The sequence below is a fragment of the Manduca sexta genome, chromosome 17 (assembly GCF_014839805.1).
Source record: "Manduca sexta isolate Smith_Timp_Sample1 chromosome 17, JHU_Msex_v1.0, whole genome shotgun sequence".
Classification (NCBI taxonomy): domain Eukaryota; kingdom Metazoa; phylum Arthropoda; class Insecta; order Lepidoptera; family Sphingidae; genus Manduca; species Manduca sexta.
The window spans coordinates 12,562,608-12,580,244 of NC_051131.1; the positions used below are offsets into that span (position 1 = coordinate 12,562,608).

The following is a 17,637-nucleotide window of genomic DNA, read 5'->3' on the forward strand; positions in this document are numbered from 1 at the left end:
TTTAAACTTATTAGTTTATTTTTTTTCATGTATACTTACAATTTAAATTGCTTTCATTTTGTTAATTTACGAATGCGTGTTTTGCATAATCTTAAAAGATAACAGCAATAGCTTTCTAGCAATGGAGCTGTTTGTTGCATAAATTTCAGATTCGAACTTGAATATGCACCTTGTCATTTTCAATAATTACACATCTTTATATTGCACATACATAATAATTGTCAATTGCTTTAACTGCAACAAAAAAAATGCAAATGTGGACTTTTCAGAAGAGGCTGCATAGACAAATTTTCATCTTGGTATTGTAAAAGTCTGTGATACAATTTAATACAGAGTTATTATATTTAATTTCCATTAATATCAATCTACATAAGTTTTGTGCACTTCCAATCATGCTACTTACACTAGTTTGATCAACATGTAACACACATTTATATCTCTACTAAATTGCATGGTAGACTATATATTAAAATTGTAATTTACATTTAAATTACTAACAATACATATTAACTACCGTGTTTATTTTTATTCTAGAATACAGACTTTGAATGTGAAGTTTTAACTGTTTTAAACGAAAAACATTATGGTTATTCGGACTATGGATGTTGTTTCTGGTGCTTACAGTGAAATGAATTATTTTTGTTTATGTTTTAAACTAATTACTATTTTTGATAATGTATCAGATTAGTCAGATTAATTTAAAATATTACTATTGTCAGTAAAATTCTAACTGAGTGTAATTCATTTTTAAATTATTAAAATTCTATACAAACACTGCTTGTGTGTGACTCTTTTGAATTAGTTCCATCGGTGTAGCATTTGTTAATAATTTTTGAAAGAACATAAATTCATTTTGTAGTTTTGCTGCTTTATAAGATATTAAATTTGACCTTCACTCTGTTTAAACTTAACTGAAAAAAAATTTTTAATACATATATCCATATGAGTATATTATTATGATTGAATATTCCAATATACATGGTTTTAAATACATTATCCATAATAAATCCATATACCACTTTTAACATATTTTAATAAACTGATTAATAAATTCCAAACACTTTATATTAATTCTCCTAATAATACTGACTTAAACAAAAATACAAAAACATAAGTACATGAACACCTCAGCATAATTTATTTAGGTAAAAAGCATGCATAGCCCATTTCTAATTGTACTCTATTATAACATTACATGAATAATTTGATAAAGAATTATAGTATATCAGAAATTTTGCAGAATAAATGATAGGATTCCAAGATCCATATATAGAACATCAAACATTGTATAGCATAGGCTTAGGAATTTCATGCAATTTATGACCTGAAATGTTTCTATCCACAAAATTTAACACTATTTTGACCAAAATAATGGTGTAATAACACTAAATAGTGTCACTTAATAAAATGGGGTGGACCTTAATGATCAGGGGAATAGCAGCTGGGTGGAATAGTTGCATGATAGTAGATCTAATTATAGTTCTGGCGCCTCCTTGCAGTCCTCTGTTTATCAAATCTCATTTCCATCTCCTCAAGAACCTTTGGTGTGTACCGCACGACTAGCTTCACAGATCCCACAGCTTGCTTCAACAGTTCGACAGCTTTCTCATGGTTTTCCCCTTCCACTGACACGCCATTTACAGAGAGCAGTTGATCACCTCTCTTCAACCCTCCATGACGATCTGCAACACCACCTGGTATAATCCTCGATATGTATATGGGAGAATTCTGTTCCTTACCTCCCATTACATTGAAACCTAGACCTTCTTCCGTCTTTGGTAGTTCGACGACCCGAGGATGAGCATGGCCTTCAGCCGCAGCAAATGCGGCCACCGTTGCTTTCGCCGTCGCTGAAGCTCTAATATCCGCGGAGCCTTGAATATCAACGGTTTCGTATACATGCTCATATACTTCTCTAACAGCGTTTAGAAAATCACTCTGTAATACCTTCTGTAAGGCAGCCAGTTTCGTAGCAGGAACTTCGCCACTTTGCTGAAGTTTTTCAAGAAGTTCTATAGCCCGCTTGATGTCCCGAGCTAAAGTTAATTGTTCACCTGAACTACTCATTGTGTAGAAGGATGTTTTTGATGTAGGTAAACTAGGACACAAATTTTAAGATATTGAAAACACGAAAGTAATCGGGGTGAATCAATATTAGCAGCTGTTTGCGATCGAAATCTCGAATAAATTTTGGCTATATTACGTTCTAGTATTGTAGTATTCTTTAATACAGGGTTAAAATAAACAATAAATGTGATATGATAATATATTTAATTAGTTATTTTAAATTAAACTATGAGACAATCAAAACATTTTTATTATTAAGTAACACTTTGGAATCTAAAAATTATTAAACCTACAATTTCTAAACGCACTTTGGATTGACAACTTGGAATTTGACAGCTCATGAGAAAATTTTGGTACTACTGCTTTTGTTCTGAAATGTTCCTAATAGAAACGCACTCCCCTAAGTTTTTAAGGACATTTAATTTTTTAATAAATATAAACTTGCTTTCAATATGTACTGCAGTATTAAGAAATGGTTTTTAAATTCGTTTTTTATTATTTTATTAAAAACTGTCATTACAAGTAGCATACCTTCGTTCAGAAATTCAACTGCATAACATATTTTGACAGTTCTGCGACTGCACAGACAGTTGGCCAAAATGTAAATGACCATCTTTCAATTTGCCATATTTGGGTTAATAATTTCAACTTGAATTGCAGTATTATTTAAAGTGATATATTGCTCACATAATTTAATTAGAGCTTTATGAGTGGTGCCATTGTTTTGTGAAGTTAGTTGTTAAATATTTTAGTGCACAAACTTTGTTTTTGAAGTTGCAGAAACCATGGATGATCTAGGTAAGTGTATGTTATCATAACCTGTTTTGGTGGCCTGTATACCGTGACAAATGACGTGTTCCACTAAAAATAACACTTAATTTACATTTAGATGCTAGGTGGTGCGTCTTGAATCGAAGCATACAAAACATTGTGTTTTCTATACATGAAAATCAAGTATTGTAATCTCGTATAACTAAGAATGTTTAGCCGCTGTTATGAATACTAGTTCCATGAAACGATAGAAACTATCGCACACAATCAAAAATATAATTTAAATATTAAGAAATTATATGCATTTCAATGGCACACCTTTGTTGATTAATGTAAAGTATAAAGGTCATAAACTGTCTACTTAGTAAAGTTCATTCAACTTACTCCACCCTGACTTATTTAAAATTTGCTGCTGTGACATCGTTTTTATCTCACTTATCTATAAGATAATGTTTTAAACTTAAAAAACAAACAAATATTACTCTTTCTTATTACCATTATATTTTTTGGGGCCAGAATCATTTTTTCTACTTAACCACATTCATCACTAAATTAATGATGCTAGACTTAGTATCCTTCGATATTAACTTTGACTCAAATCTTTCTCTGAAACAGGGATGGCAAGGCACTGCATACATACAGTGGTGGAATGTGGCAAAATAATTTAGGCATGTGAGAAATGCCAAATAAAAACAGTTGGGTCCAATGAAATGGGCACTCAAATAGATAAAACTAATCCTGGATGGATGATAAGTAACTTGAGCACATAATATATGTTTGTACGATGCATTTATCAATGCTGTGAGCTTAATTATCAAGTAGGTTCTTAAATAACTTGGTATAACATTATTTAAATAAAAGGTTTATGTTATGTATATACTTTTATTTATTTATGGAATATTTTGGCTGTATGTATGATTATACAAGTCTGTTGGTACCTATTTGGCAGTAATAAAATAGTGTCTCACGATCTGTGCCAATGAGCATTTCTTATTAGTTACTAACCTAATTATTGTATGATTGCATTCATTTACAAATTATTTAAAGACAGACAGTGGTTAATTAAAGTATTGATAAACAATGTTTATTGATTGGGATATGTATGTTCAAGTTAAATAAATGATTATTAGAATAACAGTCACATTATAAAAAGATAACATCTCACCACCCACAGTTTTTTCCTCACTGTTGGTTAATCTTTTTATTTTTTTGCCGATACCATGCTTATTTGTTTTATCATTGCAATTTTACACCCTCTATTAAAAAAGAGCCGGTAACAGTTTAAGAGCAACCATAATAGGTATGAAATTAAATCACTTTTTATCCTTTAGTTTTAGACATATTGCATAATTTTTTTATCCAAGTAAGGCAAAATGGCGATTGTGTATACACCAATCCATTTTAAGTATTAAGTATCTAATTATGAGACTTTGGATAATCTCTTTTTGCTTTTAAAGAGTGCAATATCGCATTTACGTCTCTAGCGCCGTGGTCTTACTTAGCAACTATGTCTCTATATGCACTAATATGTCCCCACCCACTTTTGAGTCCATTTGAGCCCAGGAGCAGGAGCAAATCCCAGCTCCCCTATTTTATATTTCACCTCCTAATATTCTACTTGATTACTATGGTAGCGGGATAAAGACCGATTAGTGTTTCGCGAGATTCGCCGAGCTTCACCATTTAGTGTCATTAAATGCGTGACATTGTCTATCCTGGCTTACAGAAGTTAGTGGCGGAAGGTCAGGAAAAGTATCTACCCTCCTTTCTGGGCACCCCTTGCTCTTCTGGATACCCCCAAGTTCACCAGTATCCATCACTGCTGACACCTCGCTGCCACCGCTTGACCCTCAACCTCAACCGAGATTTACAGCTAACGACTACAGTTAGACACCATTCAGGCTAATAGCAAATAACCCTAATGGCTTCCATCGTCGTGATAAATTGCCGCCGACGAGGTCGCCACCTGGCATTATGAAAGGTGTTGTGTAACTAAGGAAATTATGTTTTATATCAGATTTGCGATAACGGAGAAAGGTTTTACGTGATTAGATATTGTTTTTATTTTTAATATCGTGAGTTAAATTGATTGACTGGTGCCAAGTCGCATATAGTATTGAGGGTTCGATCATTTTTGTTAGGCAAATAGGCCTAGTAGTAAAGAGACTTCGCAATAAAATATTTGAAGGATTATAAACCAAAAAAAAAAATTTAAATAAGTTAATATACGGTCCATGCAACAACTAGCATAAAACTCTCACACGCAAAATATAAATAAAGGTTTTGAAATATCCGAATTCCTTTGTCGATATTGCTATCAGATCTCTGATAAGGCGTCCCAAATACTGACAAGTTGTAGGCAATTTCCAAACGAATATAAATCAGAACTAATATAATCAAAGTAAAAAACGTAAGAACAGCATACTACAGTAGGCCGGCACAAATAAAGCGACTCTGGAGGATCACCTAGACTTGCTACACGACAATTTGGAAAGGTAATCCAAATTGTCGTGTAGCAACCAAACGCAGATTTTTACCGTGTTAAAATAAATTAACTGAAATAAAATGTCTATATAATAAAATACTAATACAAAATCACCACAGCGAAGTGTGTTTAATTTTATCCTCGTAAACACTTCAGGGCCCAGCATTCCTGCGAACCTGTTTTGCATGTCGTAAAAGTCTTGGGTTATTTGTCCACCTCCCCGCACACTGAATATGCCAACTTTCTTCCTCTATACAGATTTGTTTAGAACTTTGTGCGTAAAGTTGTCGAAGCAAGTTACTTGATTCTCTTTGAAAATATTTTTCGCGCGAATAGAACGTTTACTTCACATTGTTTCATGTAAATGATTCTTTGTTTATTTTGTTATAAATTATATCCACCGCTACCATGCTCGGCAATATCCAATAAGTACTTATTACTGGATGGAATACTCCGCATTTCGGATTCATTGTACGTTAAAAGTGCCGCGCTTTTCTATGCAGCCGTAAGTCATAATCTAGATGCTGAGTTGTTAATTGAATAATATTCTTTTATAAAACTAATTTCCCCATTTCCATGTTTAAATAAGGTCAAAATCCGCTATTAACCAATCGAATGTGCTGTTAATTATCTATTTCGTAGTTGAACACGAATGTTTCGCAACTAATTTATAATCTAAAAACACTCGGCAACCCTAAAATTCCTTTGAATAAAGAATGTAATGAGGAGATTTATTACTGTCTCATTGTACCGCCGACATTAAACAGCCGCATACCAACCCTACGGCATCCGATTGATTTTAAACTTATTTTTAGATATTAGATGAAGATGAATGAGCATCGTGGCCAGTGGCAGAGTCGTTATTAGGGTTTATGCTTCCCAGGGCGATACATTTGTCACTTTAAAAGGATTTTGGATATTTCGAGAAAAATCTTTGAACAGTGCCAACCCTATTTTAAAACCAAGAATACAGTATTCACTATTGCCAATTTAGTATCTTCATTCAGGAGCAGCTAAAAACCTTGTATATATTTTTTAATCAATTTCCTATGTTTTTGATGTAAATATGTACTTGTTATGTAATCGAATTTACTAATCTTTCTTCAAAAAAATATTTTTAAATCGTGTTTTGCGCCCGACACGATCTGTTACGCAGTGGATGCACCAACTATTTTACAGGGATTAACTACTTTAAAGTAATTGGTTTTTAATGGGAATTTCTATATAAATAAGGCATGATTCATACTGACCTCACGCGTTCTAACTAAAGGTTAAGTCAACGTTTATTCTGGTTTGAAACCAGGTGATTCACTAACATGTGACTGGAAGGCTGTGTCTTTGTCCAAAATGTTACTCAATGGTTACGTCATCGTTATTGAGTGAATGTAAATTTTATTATTTTTTTCCCGACGTTTTGAAGACTGCAGGGTCCGCCCCGTGACCACGAAAGTTGCAGTCATCGAAACATCGGAGAAAATTATATAAAACCGCGATAAAATGCATTAAATTGTTTTATTTTTACGTCTAACATTCGCGTAAACATAGAAATCAGTGTAAATTGATGTAAGTGAGTCAAAACTATGTATAAAGTGACACAAAAGTTTGTTATATGTATATTAAAATATAATGTTTGAAAATCTTATGAGTTATATTTTAACCAAGTGTTCGAGGTTATTTTGCGCTATTTTATGCATCATCAGTTCCATTGACCGTAACCTAGTGATGTCATCAATTCAAGTTTCTATATGAAACTATGCATATAATACCATGCTTGGCCAATGATACCAAATAATCGTGCATTTTCCTGAGTTACTTTGAAAATACTAAAATAAATTTACAACTAAAATTCTATGACTAAAATACAGTTTTAAAATAACTACGGACAGTCGTGGACGCATTTGTAATGCCATATATTTAATGATATTAAGGTATTTTACAAGATTTTTCACACGTAAAGTAACATTATATCAAACCAGCTTTCAAACAAAAAAAATCATATCAAAATCGGTCTCTTAGTTCGGCAGCTACGATACCACAAACACACACATACACAGGTTAAACTTATTTTATATATTTATTTGCACTCCATATACAATTAAACATTGTACGTAGGCGGACTTAATGTCGTAGCCATTATCTCCCAGGCAACCTTAGTGTGGTGCAGAGATAAACAAGGTATAATGTATTAACTTATAACTCCCTACTTTTTGCTAACATCAAATCTTTTACCATTAAACATTCTACCGAAGAGCAAGGTTCATTATAGCATTTTCCTGCTTTTCAACCAGAAGTGAATTAATCGAAAGTAAATAAACATTGACAAATAAGGTGCATCGTTCATCACTTTCCTCGACGATGGTTAATTTATTGCAATTAAAATGCCATTACCGGGAACGAACGCGTTTGACGGTTCCCGATACCTTAAATGACGCGGCACCTGATTGAAAGTCATTAATTAAATATTCATGAAGAAAATGAGGGAAAGTGAAAAAGAACACGTAGAAAGTTGGTACCGTACTAAGTTTACGCGTCGTGTGTTATGTTTTTTACTACTACGGCAGTTGTTTGAGTGACTGGTGTAAAGAATAATGAAGACTTACCAAGCTATTTATAGAGGCCTGTAGCTTGTTTAACGATTTTTATATTAGGTGACTGAATACCTATGATTCTGAAAGTAACGAGAAAAACGCAAAATGTCAGTCAAAAAAGTGGTTTCGATAAGACTTAAATTTATGTTGCTCAAGCAATGGTCCAACTTTAATCTACTTCAATTGATAGAGTTTTTATGATAAAGGGGGTTTTTATGGTAAATGTGTCTGCGGTTCACCTGATGGTAAATGATCACCGCCGCCCAAAAACATCGGTAGTACCAGGGAGACATAGAGATGCGCTGTCGGCTTTTTAAATAAGAAAGATGGTTTGTAAGAATGCGCTCTTTTTATTTAGGTCGTAGCTGTTAAAATTTACCTCGTATCTCCTTTTTGACCTTTAAAACAAAAGACATATGTAGCGTTGAGTGGGTGATGGATGTAAAATGTCCAACGCGGCAATCTACTCATTAGATGTAAGAACAGAAAAATTATTGGGCCAGGCAATCTCAATTCAGATTGTGTCAACCTTGAGACCAAACTACAATAAGAACTACGGTGACAATTCTAGAGGAACTAGAAAGGTAGAATGAAGAATCAAGTTCCTCTTTGGTTTAATCTGGTAACAAAATAAAACTGAGCTAAATGACGTCATTGTGTCCAGTGTTAAACATAATAATCCAGGGAAAAAATGAAATTTGAATTCAATAGAGTCTTTCTTTGATCTTATTATTTGCATTGCACTTTTTTCTTTTTAAGCAAAGTTTATAATTATCATCGGATGGATTAAGTTTTTTTATGCAATTAAACTTCTGACTAAGGCTTCTATTGTTAATGTAGGTAAGATCTACATATCTTAGGAAGAAAGATCTATCATATCTTAAGAATTATTTTTAGTATCCCTTACTATTTTAAAATCCTTTCTAAGTTAAATGGCGCGTCATTATCACGTCACAGATGTCGACCCCCGTTCACGCAATGTTTTGGTTATTTAACCGGCCACTCCTATGGACTTAATTAACTTAATTACACGTGGTCGTGGTTCGTTAGCAACCCCATCTGACACACCTACGTTGTCGGAGTTTATAATAATCTATCTGTCTCCGGGTACGTTGGAACATTAGATCCACGGGAATTGAATTTTTGACAGGTCTCTGGCTATCATTAGGTGGATTTTTCTCAGTGAACTGCAGATGCACTAATGCTACCTCCACTTAGTGGCTTTAGGGGATGGCGTATGAGGTACCCGAACTGGGCTTTGCGCTTTACGACCCCTCGCATTTGCAATGGGCAGAAAAAGAAAAACATTGTTACTTCTTCGGCAATCAGGTAAAAAGGCGTCGTAAAGATCTGCTGTTAAAAGCCTCGCATCGGTAAAGGCTGTCGCTGCTTCCACCTAATCTTTTGGGTAGGTACTGACTGCTCGCCCTAACCTCTGAAGCGACTGGTTTGATTAAAAAAAAGAAAACCCTAATAGAAGAACATTATCTTTGCTTTAATTTAGGGAAAGGACTTTTACGCCACTGGAACCGCGACGTGAATCTGAGTTAGATATATTTTGAAATGTTATAACTAAATTCAGAGTTTATACTCCACAGTCTAGACTATAAAAAAATGGACAGGTCTAGGCCGCAGTCTACAGAATGATAAATTTTATCCGGCTCTGTTCATTTTCTATCTCTACGTATAGTTCTTCTCTAAGTTGTCATTATATTAGCTATGAAAATGATGTTCCATCACATAGCATTTTACTGTAATGTACGTTAATGGCTTTCTTGCTAATGTAATGAATTCTTAATTGATAGTAATAAGTTGGAATCCGACACTCGGTAAAGTATCTCGTGGGATTACAAGTCCGTAGTATAAATGCATGAGGGATTCGGTAAGGGATAAAGTGGCTTAGTGAGCGTGGGAAAAATCTTTCCCCACTTAAAATGCACCTGAAAGATGGATTATATAGGCATTATGAGATTTAATATGTAATGTATTGTGGAGATGAGAACACTAGCAATAAGCTTTGTTATTAAATTTGTAGCAAGTTTTTGGGTAGTCCTAGCATTAACATCAGGTTACCAATTTTCTTATCTCCGCAATGTAGAAAATAATCCAACAACAATAAACTATTGGAACATAAAACGACGTTTTTCTATTCTCTGGTCTCTGTAGACTAGTGAATAACATTTTTATGATTTGCTTTTAACCGGTCCGACCCAGTTGGCCCTCATGGTGCTGTCTGTGGGAGGCTGAAGCACGTGATGACGTCACCATCACGTCACGGGCCGCCACGAGTTGCGTATCACGCCTGACACGTCCAGTCGCACGCGTATTACTGACTTGAAACGTACGGCCGCGAAAAAAATATCGCTCTGGATCAGGCGCGCGTGAATTCAAAAAAATCTAGAATTTTCCTTTTGTGACTAGTAAATATTTTTATGGGTTTGTGAACGGTGGATTAGTAGCAATATATTGTTTATGGTCCGTGGTTTGCTTAGTAAAATGTTTAATTGTTAGTATTTTATAAGTGCATTTTAATAACAATAGATCTATAATTTTTTTCATGGTTATTAAAATTTGACGACGTACTTTTTTTCTTTCAAATAAGTACTTACTGCAAACTATATAATTTTGCTAAAATCTTATTCGCATATCACTCACATTAATTGTGTTCGTAATCCGTTCATTGAAACTTCGTCATGCAATGTTTATTACAAAATATGAAGCTTCACTTTAAACAAACACTTATTTAAGAATGACACAATCAGTTTGAAAACAAAACGCGTGAATTAAATCTGTCCATTACAACCGTTGTGTAATTTAGCATGTGTCCACCCTTGGACGAAACTAAATCGATCTTGGCTGTGTGTCAAAATTAAAAAAAAAACCCGCTAGGTTCGTGAACCGGCTGACTCCCACACCACTCGCTCCACAGTCAAAGCCACGCTAAATATATTGTTGTACTATCGTGAACTGGTCATAGATAATAAATTAAAAATATATTATTTATTTCGTTAGTGGATAGTAAAATTATTATAAAATGGTAGATTTATTAATTGCCCTGGTTTTATGCTGCAGCATGGACTGATTTCTGAGTTCCGGTATTTTAATTTGAAGTCTAATAAAAATAGAAAAAAGGTCCAATAGTTGAAGTAACCTATTTATTTATGTTTGATCCAGAGTCTATAAAATTATTAAAAAGATTTTTCAATAGCAGACATCGGATAGTTCTTCATCTTGTCGTATGTTTACTATGTAAGACGTAAATAGTGATGTAATGCAGCATTAAAAAGTATTCGCTGTTGATTGCGTTTGATTACGTGCGTAGAACATTAAAGCATCAATACTGTACGTGGAATGGCAAGGGTTTCAGTGAGTAAAGTTGGCCTATATTCTCTACAATTTAGATACCACACGGAATTTTTAACTGTGTAATGTCATTTATTAGACATTCGAATTTTAACAAATCTATGTGGCCGTGTTATGTTACAGTCTAGAATTAGAGCAGTGACTGATAGCCTTAAAAACCGAATAGAATCCTAAGCGATTTATGTGTATAAAAACATCTAATACCTTAAGATGGCGAGTGCAATCCAGCGACATTCTAATTTTTGTTATTTTCTAATACTACTATTATGCGCAGTCGATGCCCTTGCTACCAACAAACTTTGTTCGTCTCGTCATTTAATCTAAGAAAAAAAAATCCTCGTTTCTAAATCGCGTACATTCCACGCGGTTTAACCACGTGTTAGGCACTATAATCATGTGAATTATCGTCCCTAACGCGTTTCTCACGTGGCATGCACGTTCGCACATGCATGTGGGATGGCTTTGAGGTCCAACTCAAATATTTACTTCCTTATTAGTATTGAAACAATGGTACAGTTACGATCGTAAAGCGAACAAGCAAGCGGTTTGCCGTGCTAATGAATGTTGTGTGCTATTGCTTTCCACGTGTTACAGTACCGTTTTCCCATGAGAGTGTGTTACGGAAAATTAAGGCCACATTCTACTTTTATGTACCATACTCTTTCGAAAATAACAATATCCCTAGAATAATAAGTAACTCTTATAACATTAAAAAATATAAATTGTTATTTTTTCACAGATAAATTAAACATCACACACATCGAAACTGTATACTTCATTAAAAAGCATAATAAGTATATATTTTATCCCTTCGTACATCGCGGATTATTTTAAATTTAATTTTTAAGTGACATATAACAAGTTTATTGTTAATTAAGCAACTAATAAACTTAGTGGTATACGTATAAAATTTTCATAATCCTTTCTCTAGAGTGGCAGATCAAAGCTGATGGAGTCGTTTCGACCGCTAACGACTGTCGTAAAGTGCGTGGATGTGATGGAGTGAGAATAATGATCCGGAAGTGTTGTCAAAAGACACTCGAGTAGGGCTGGTGCGGCCGGACGTGGTGGGTGCGGGGAAATTCGCTGGCTCGAAGGACCAATATAGAATTTTCTAGTCACTTGATAGATTGCCTTTTGTGTTAACGGATAGAAATGAAAAGGAAATAATATTTTATTTGTTTTATGAATAGATCTTCTGTGTTGTGTTTATGTTTTCGCGTTTATGATTAAATACGAAATGAAAATTTATGTATGTTAATAATAATGAACGGGTGCATGAATTGTTGCGTAAGGAAGTAGTGTCACGTACTAGTAAATTAACATCTACAGTTACTGTTTTATTTCCCTGTTATATCTAATCAACATGTTTATGTGTCAATTTATAGAGCGTTGGATATACGGACATAGGTCTGTACGTGATGGCAGTCGACACACGACTGAGAGTACTTATCGGCAGCAAAGTTTGTTATGATCGTAGATACACATATGTAAACTCATACATTTTAGTATCACCTTAGTACTTCGATTGATGCAAACGACATTTTTATTATTGTAATTAACGATGCTGTAATTAACAGAACAATAGATTGATTTTGACGGATGGTCAGCGAGCGTCACGTATAAATAATCTCCAGCCGGGGTGGCTGGAGCGACGTGCGCCGGCGCCGGCTGCGTGTACCATACACTTCAGTTGTGACTGGGACGCGCTGTCGGCTGCTCGAGCTCTGCTCATCACGCCCACGGCCCAGCTCTTATCCCTTATCAATGTTATCGAAAATCAACGATAATGACACGTTTTGTCGATAGTGTCCACCGTTCGAACCCATTGCGACCTTGATTATATTTGAATATACAAAAAAGTGCATCGTGTTGCGCGGTGATTAAGAGTGTTTTACGGTTTTATGTACTAAAGTGTAGGATAATGTGTGGGCTGTGATTATAGAGCGTCAACGCGGTGTATGTGGGTGTTTTATAGCTAAAGAACAGCTACCCGATTGGCCCAACATGGATAGGACAATGTATGGCAAGGTGCTGCCCGGCACTTATTATCCGTTCCGCTGCGCGATGAAGGAGAACGGAATATCGCCCGGCTGTGAGTATTTTATTTATTAAATTCTGATCCTCAATTTTGTTTACGTTTGTAAAGGTTGATGCATTTGTTTTTGTAACGTGCACGGTGCTTCCATACTTAGTTTATTTACAGTTCTAAGTGATGTTAACGTTACAATCACGGTGTTTCTAGTGATGTTTTAGTTTTCAATTGTCTTGCTGTCACGCACGAAACATAATAATCTACTTGGAGTGAATGCTGTACGGGTGAAGTCATTGGCAATTGTTAATTCGTTATTAGTAATTGTTATTTTGATGTTGTTTGTGCCATCTGTTTCTATTCGTAAATATGTCGTGGGTGGGCACCTAGTGATACCTCTATTTTCACCGACATCATCAAACTAATAATCGTGAATTTGTATGTATGAATAGTCGCGAAATGTTTGTCAAATATTTACATTCACTGCTTTTACGAAGTGTGAATCATCTATTGTGCCTGTAAGTGTTTTTAGATTTTGTATTTTAAACAGCATTTTTATCGTTAATAAAGTTTCGAGGATATATCCTAGAGGCTATTATGTTTAACGCTTTATTGTTAATGTTTACGAAATTTCGATCGATAAAGGAATGCTGTACGGTCACATTTACAAGGCTACAGGATTATGCTAATCAGCCAGTGGTATTACGATCTATTTCGGTTCAATTTTTGTTTTATTGCTTTACGAAATATCATTCTATTAATCTTATATCCATTCAAGAATATAAGGTATCATAATCGGGTATAAAGTTTACGTGTGGTGATAAAACCATTTTATTTTTATATTGACCGTACGTTTTTGCATCGATACTAATGTTTAAGTTTAAAAAAATACGAATATTACCGAGTTGTCAGCTGATTTCATTATCGGTTGCTTTCTCCATTTTAAAAAATATTTTCTCTACATCTTAATATAATATGTTTTCTCAAATATTGTTTGTTAACCTCTGATCAGAGTCCAGTAGTTCAATGTTTTTTTTGGTATTAATACTTGAAATTCAATAATTATATTTTTAATATAATTTTGTATTATATTGAAGATATTACTTTAATTACCGACGTATTTGACAAATTGCATTTCATGTATTGACATCACAGCTGATTGTGAAACTTTCACATGCGTTACCTTATCAATTGATAGGGGATTGTCTAGATTATTCTACTCCGATTTATTTTTAGTATCCAATAATATTCTTATTTTTACTGGTGGTCGGTCTCTCCTATGTGAGAGTCCGCCTTGGTAGGTACCACTGCAATGTCTATTTCTGCCGCCAAGCAGCAGTGTAGTTACTGTTGTGTTCTGGTTTTAAGGATATTGTAGCCAGTGTAACTACTGGACATAATAAGAGTTAACATCTCACATCTTAGGATGGCGAGCGCTGTGGAATGCCAAACAATACTTTGTAATTCAAGGTGTTGGATGGTGTTTCTACTGTTTATGGGCGGTCGTATTGCTTAATATCAGGTGAACGGTAAGCTCATTTCGTCATTTAACGCATTAAAAAAAAATCTTTTGTTGCGTTTCTCCTTACATCGTATTCTATTAATATATTAAAAATAAAATGGAATTGTAAATGTCTATTCTTCCTAGACTACCCTCTGCATAAAAAATCCGAATATCCGAACAATCAAAATATTTGCGTATTACAACTTTACAATGTACAATTTAACATCAGGAACCTAATGCTACTATAATCATTATTTATTGACCTATGTGCGACATACATTATGCCAATTAACAAGGTTGGATAAACATTGAACACGTGGCGTACTCGCGTTCGGTTCGCGTATCAAACACACCGGCTGTCTGTTCGCACTTCCTTAGCATTCTTGATCTTCGTAAGATATAACATGGAGTCTTTATTCAGTTGCGAAGTGTTTATCTTCCTTGCTTAATATAATCTGTGTAACACTTTCTGTCTTGCGTCAAATGATGTGTAAGGTTGATAAAAAATGTGATAAAGGTCTTTGTGTTTTCGTATTAGGACCTTTTACAAACTTTCATTCTTACTTACAATCGATTTTTGTTGATTTCCGAATAATTGCTATTGGAATAACAAATTGCGAGATAGCTTTCATTAACTGCGGTTCCTTTCAACGTTATAATTGAATTCATTTAATTCTCTCATTTGATTTTATTGCTCGATATCTTAACCCAAGCGTATAAGTGCTATTTTATTATCTCTATCAATGTTGTGCATTGTGTTAATCGTTCAATTTGCAGTTACTTTGGTACTTCAAACGGGACTATAAATATTTTCTTGGATCATCCATCTTCGTCTCTTTGTTAGGCATTGTTATTGTTGCAATGGAACAACTATGACGTCATAGTTTTGTAGTCATGTTTATTATTCTTTTGGGATTAACGAATTACATCATGCTTATTCCCTGTATTGATAGGTGTACATGTTTAATTTGTGTGAACTCTCCTCGGGATAATTCTGAATAATATGCTATTTTAATACAATTACGGCACGCAATAATATAATAGTATTTATATATTATATACTGTCCCGCTGCTGGGCACGGGCTCTCTCTACTACTGAGAAGGATTCGGCCTTAGTCCACCACGCCGGCCTAGTGCGGATTGGCAGACTTTACAAAAAATCAAGGGATTAAAGATTTAAATTGGTTTAAAATTTAATTGATATTATGTAGATATTCAACTGTAAACTGAAAGTAAGACTTCCTGGTTTAATTAGATCACAAACTCAGAGTATCTTCTTCTTATTTCAACCAAATACTAAGAAGTCACAGCGACTTTACGTTTTAGTGTATGTGTACTCTTTATCATTTTAACTCAAAGACTATCCCTACTACCTTCGGTTCAACTTGACCTTTCACATATTTTTAGTAACTTTATGGGATATTATTAGTCTAACTTATAAAAATTTAGGAAAGTTAAGCTAAGTTAACACGAATTTACTCGATCAGCTGTAAGTCAAAACCCGCCATCTTGCCTCTTAATAATGTTTAAACTAGGAAACCGGTGATGTTTTGGACAGCTATTTAAGCAATTCTTAAGCACATCTTAACGCTAGAACAAGTTTATAAGTAAGACTGTATATTTATAACATATTGGTAAATTTTTAAGTTGGTAAATACCGACTAAAAATGAACAGGTGTGCAACAGAAAGGTTCAAAATGTTCAACCATTAACAGTGATTAATTCATTTCATGAATGAAACGACATCGCAGCATGACATAAATAATGTCGCTGTCAATTATCAGAAAAATCTTTGACCCTGACACACTGGGAGCTGCAGGAAAGAATTCATACATTCAAGTAAACCAGTTTCCATTGAACAGTCGTAGGTAGAGTGGAGGGGCAAAGGGGGGCATTTACGTAAATGAACTTGTCATGAATTCATTTAGCGAGACCTTGCCGAGGTCGCGTGACATAATATATTGCTGTCTGTGTATGGATGGTGTCCTTTGACACACCTGGCCGATGTCAGGTTGCGGTGTTTTATGTTCCACGCATATTATGAGTGATCATTGATCATTCGTCTTGGTTTCATTGAAAATGGTGAGATCATTGCGGTTTCTAGAGCTTGTAGAAGGATTTTTGTACCTATTAAGTAAGTTTTTAATGTAATATCAATATTATGTAGTTTGAAAGTGCTCTTAGATCATTTTAGACCTGATTTCTAATAAATGATTCAAATTTGGATATTCCTTATTTGATACGGTAAGTAATTGCCCATGTTCTGTACATTATTCAATAATGTTTAACCAAAAACAGTTGTGACTCGACGCTCATAAGAATTATGCTGACATGTCCAACTGCACGTATTTTCCTGAGCTGTTGTTACAACTTCTTTTTCATATGTAAACTATGTATAAAGAAGGAAACTAAACTCAGTAATATTTTCTGTAAATACAAACCTAGTAAGAATTATTTTATTCACAAATATTTTATTCATAATTTCTAATAAACAATTTTATTTGGAGTTTAAAAACCCATATCTACACAAATAGTATCTATCTTCTAAAGATATCTTTTATAGCTACTCTTAATTACACCAAATACATTAGCAACTTTAATTATTGCCTTCTCAAATCCATCGTATCAAACGAACATAGGATCTTCGAACTTCATTTTTAAATCCCTATTTCCCTTTATTTTAACGACCTATATGCTAACGAGCTATATGATTGACGTCGACGTCCTTTGACGGACTTTCCTAACTTAGAAATGAACATCCCCACCTCTTAAACTGCCCCTACAAAATAAATTATAAATTAAGTTACTATGTTTTCCTACAATGAAG

General features: G+C 34.2%; 2 protein-coding genes across 3 annotated transcripts in view; one reads left to right on the plus strand and one right to left on the minus strand.

The window, feature by feature from the left end:
- Nucleotides 1-56: 56 nt before the first annotated feature.
- LOC115450564 (protein lin-7 homolog C) lies at nucleotides 57-2,243 on the minus strand. Its single transcript, XM_030178625.2, has one exon. It carries the CDS (start codon nucleotides 2,065-2,067, stop codon nucleotides 1,471-1,473), a length of 597 nt encoding a protein of 198 aa, XP_030034485.1. The 5' UTR covers nucleotides 2,068-2,243; the 3' UTR covers nucleotides 57-1,470.
- A 407-nt stretch (nucleotides 2,244-2,650) lies between these two features.
- LOC115450863 (paxillin) overlaps nucleotides 2,651-17,637 on the plus strand; it is an 84,224-nt gene continuing 69,237 nt past the window's right edge. Inside the window, exon 1 of one of the 2 annotated variants that reach the window (XM_030179034.2) lies at nucleotides 2,651-2,865. In XM_030179034.2, coding sequence (XP_030034894.1) covers nucleotides 2,853-2,865 — 13 coding nt within the window. In that variant the 5' untranslated portion in view covers nucleotides 2,651-2,852. Of the gene's footprint in view, nucleotides 2,866-12,970; nucleotides 13,370-17,637 lie in introns of those variants that run through there. The other variant, XM_030179028.2, reaches the window with a different exon arrangement.

Bases quoted from the DNA above. Each gene is read 5' to 3' on its own strand.
- LOC115450564 (XM_030178625.2), bottom strand. From the start codon at position 2,067: ATGAGTAGTTCAGGTGAACAATTAACTTTAGCTCGGGACATCAAGCGG.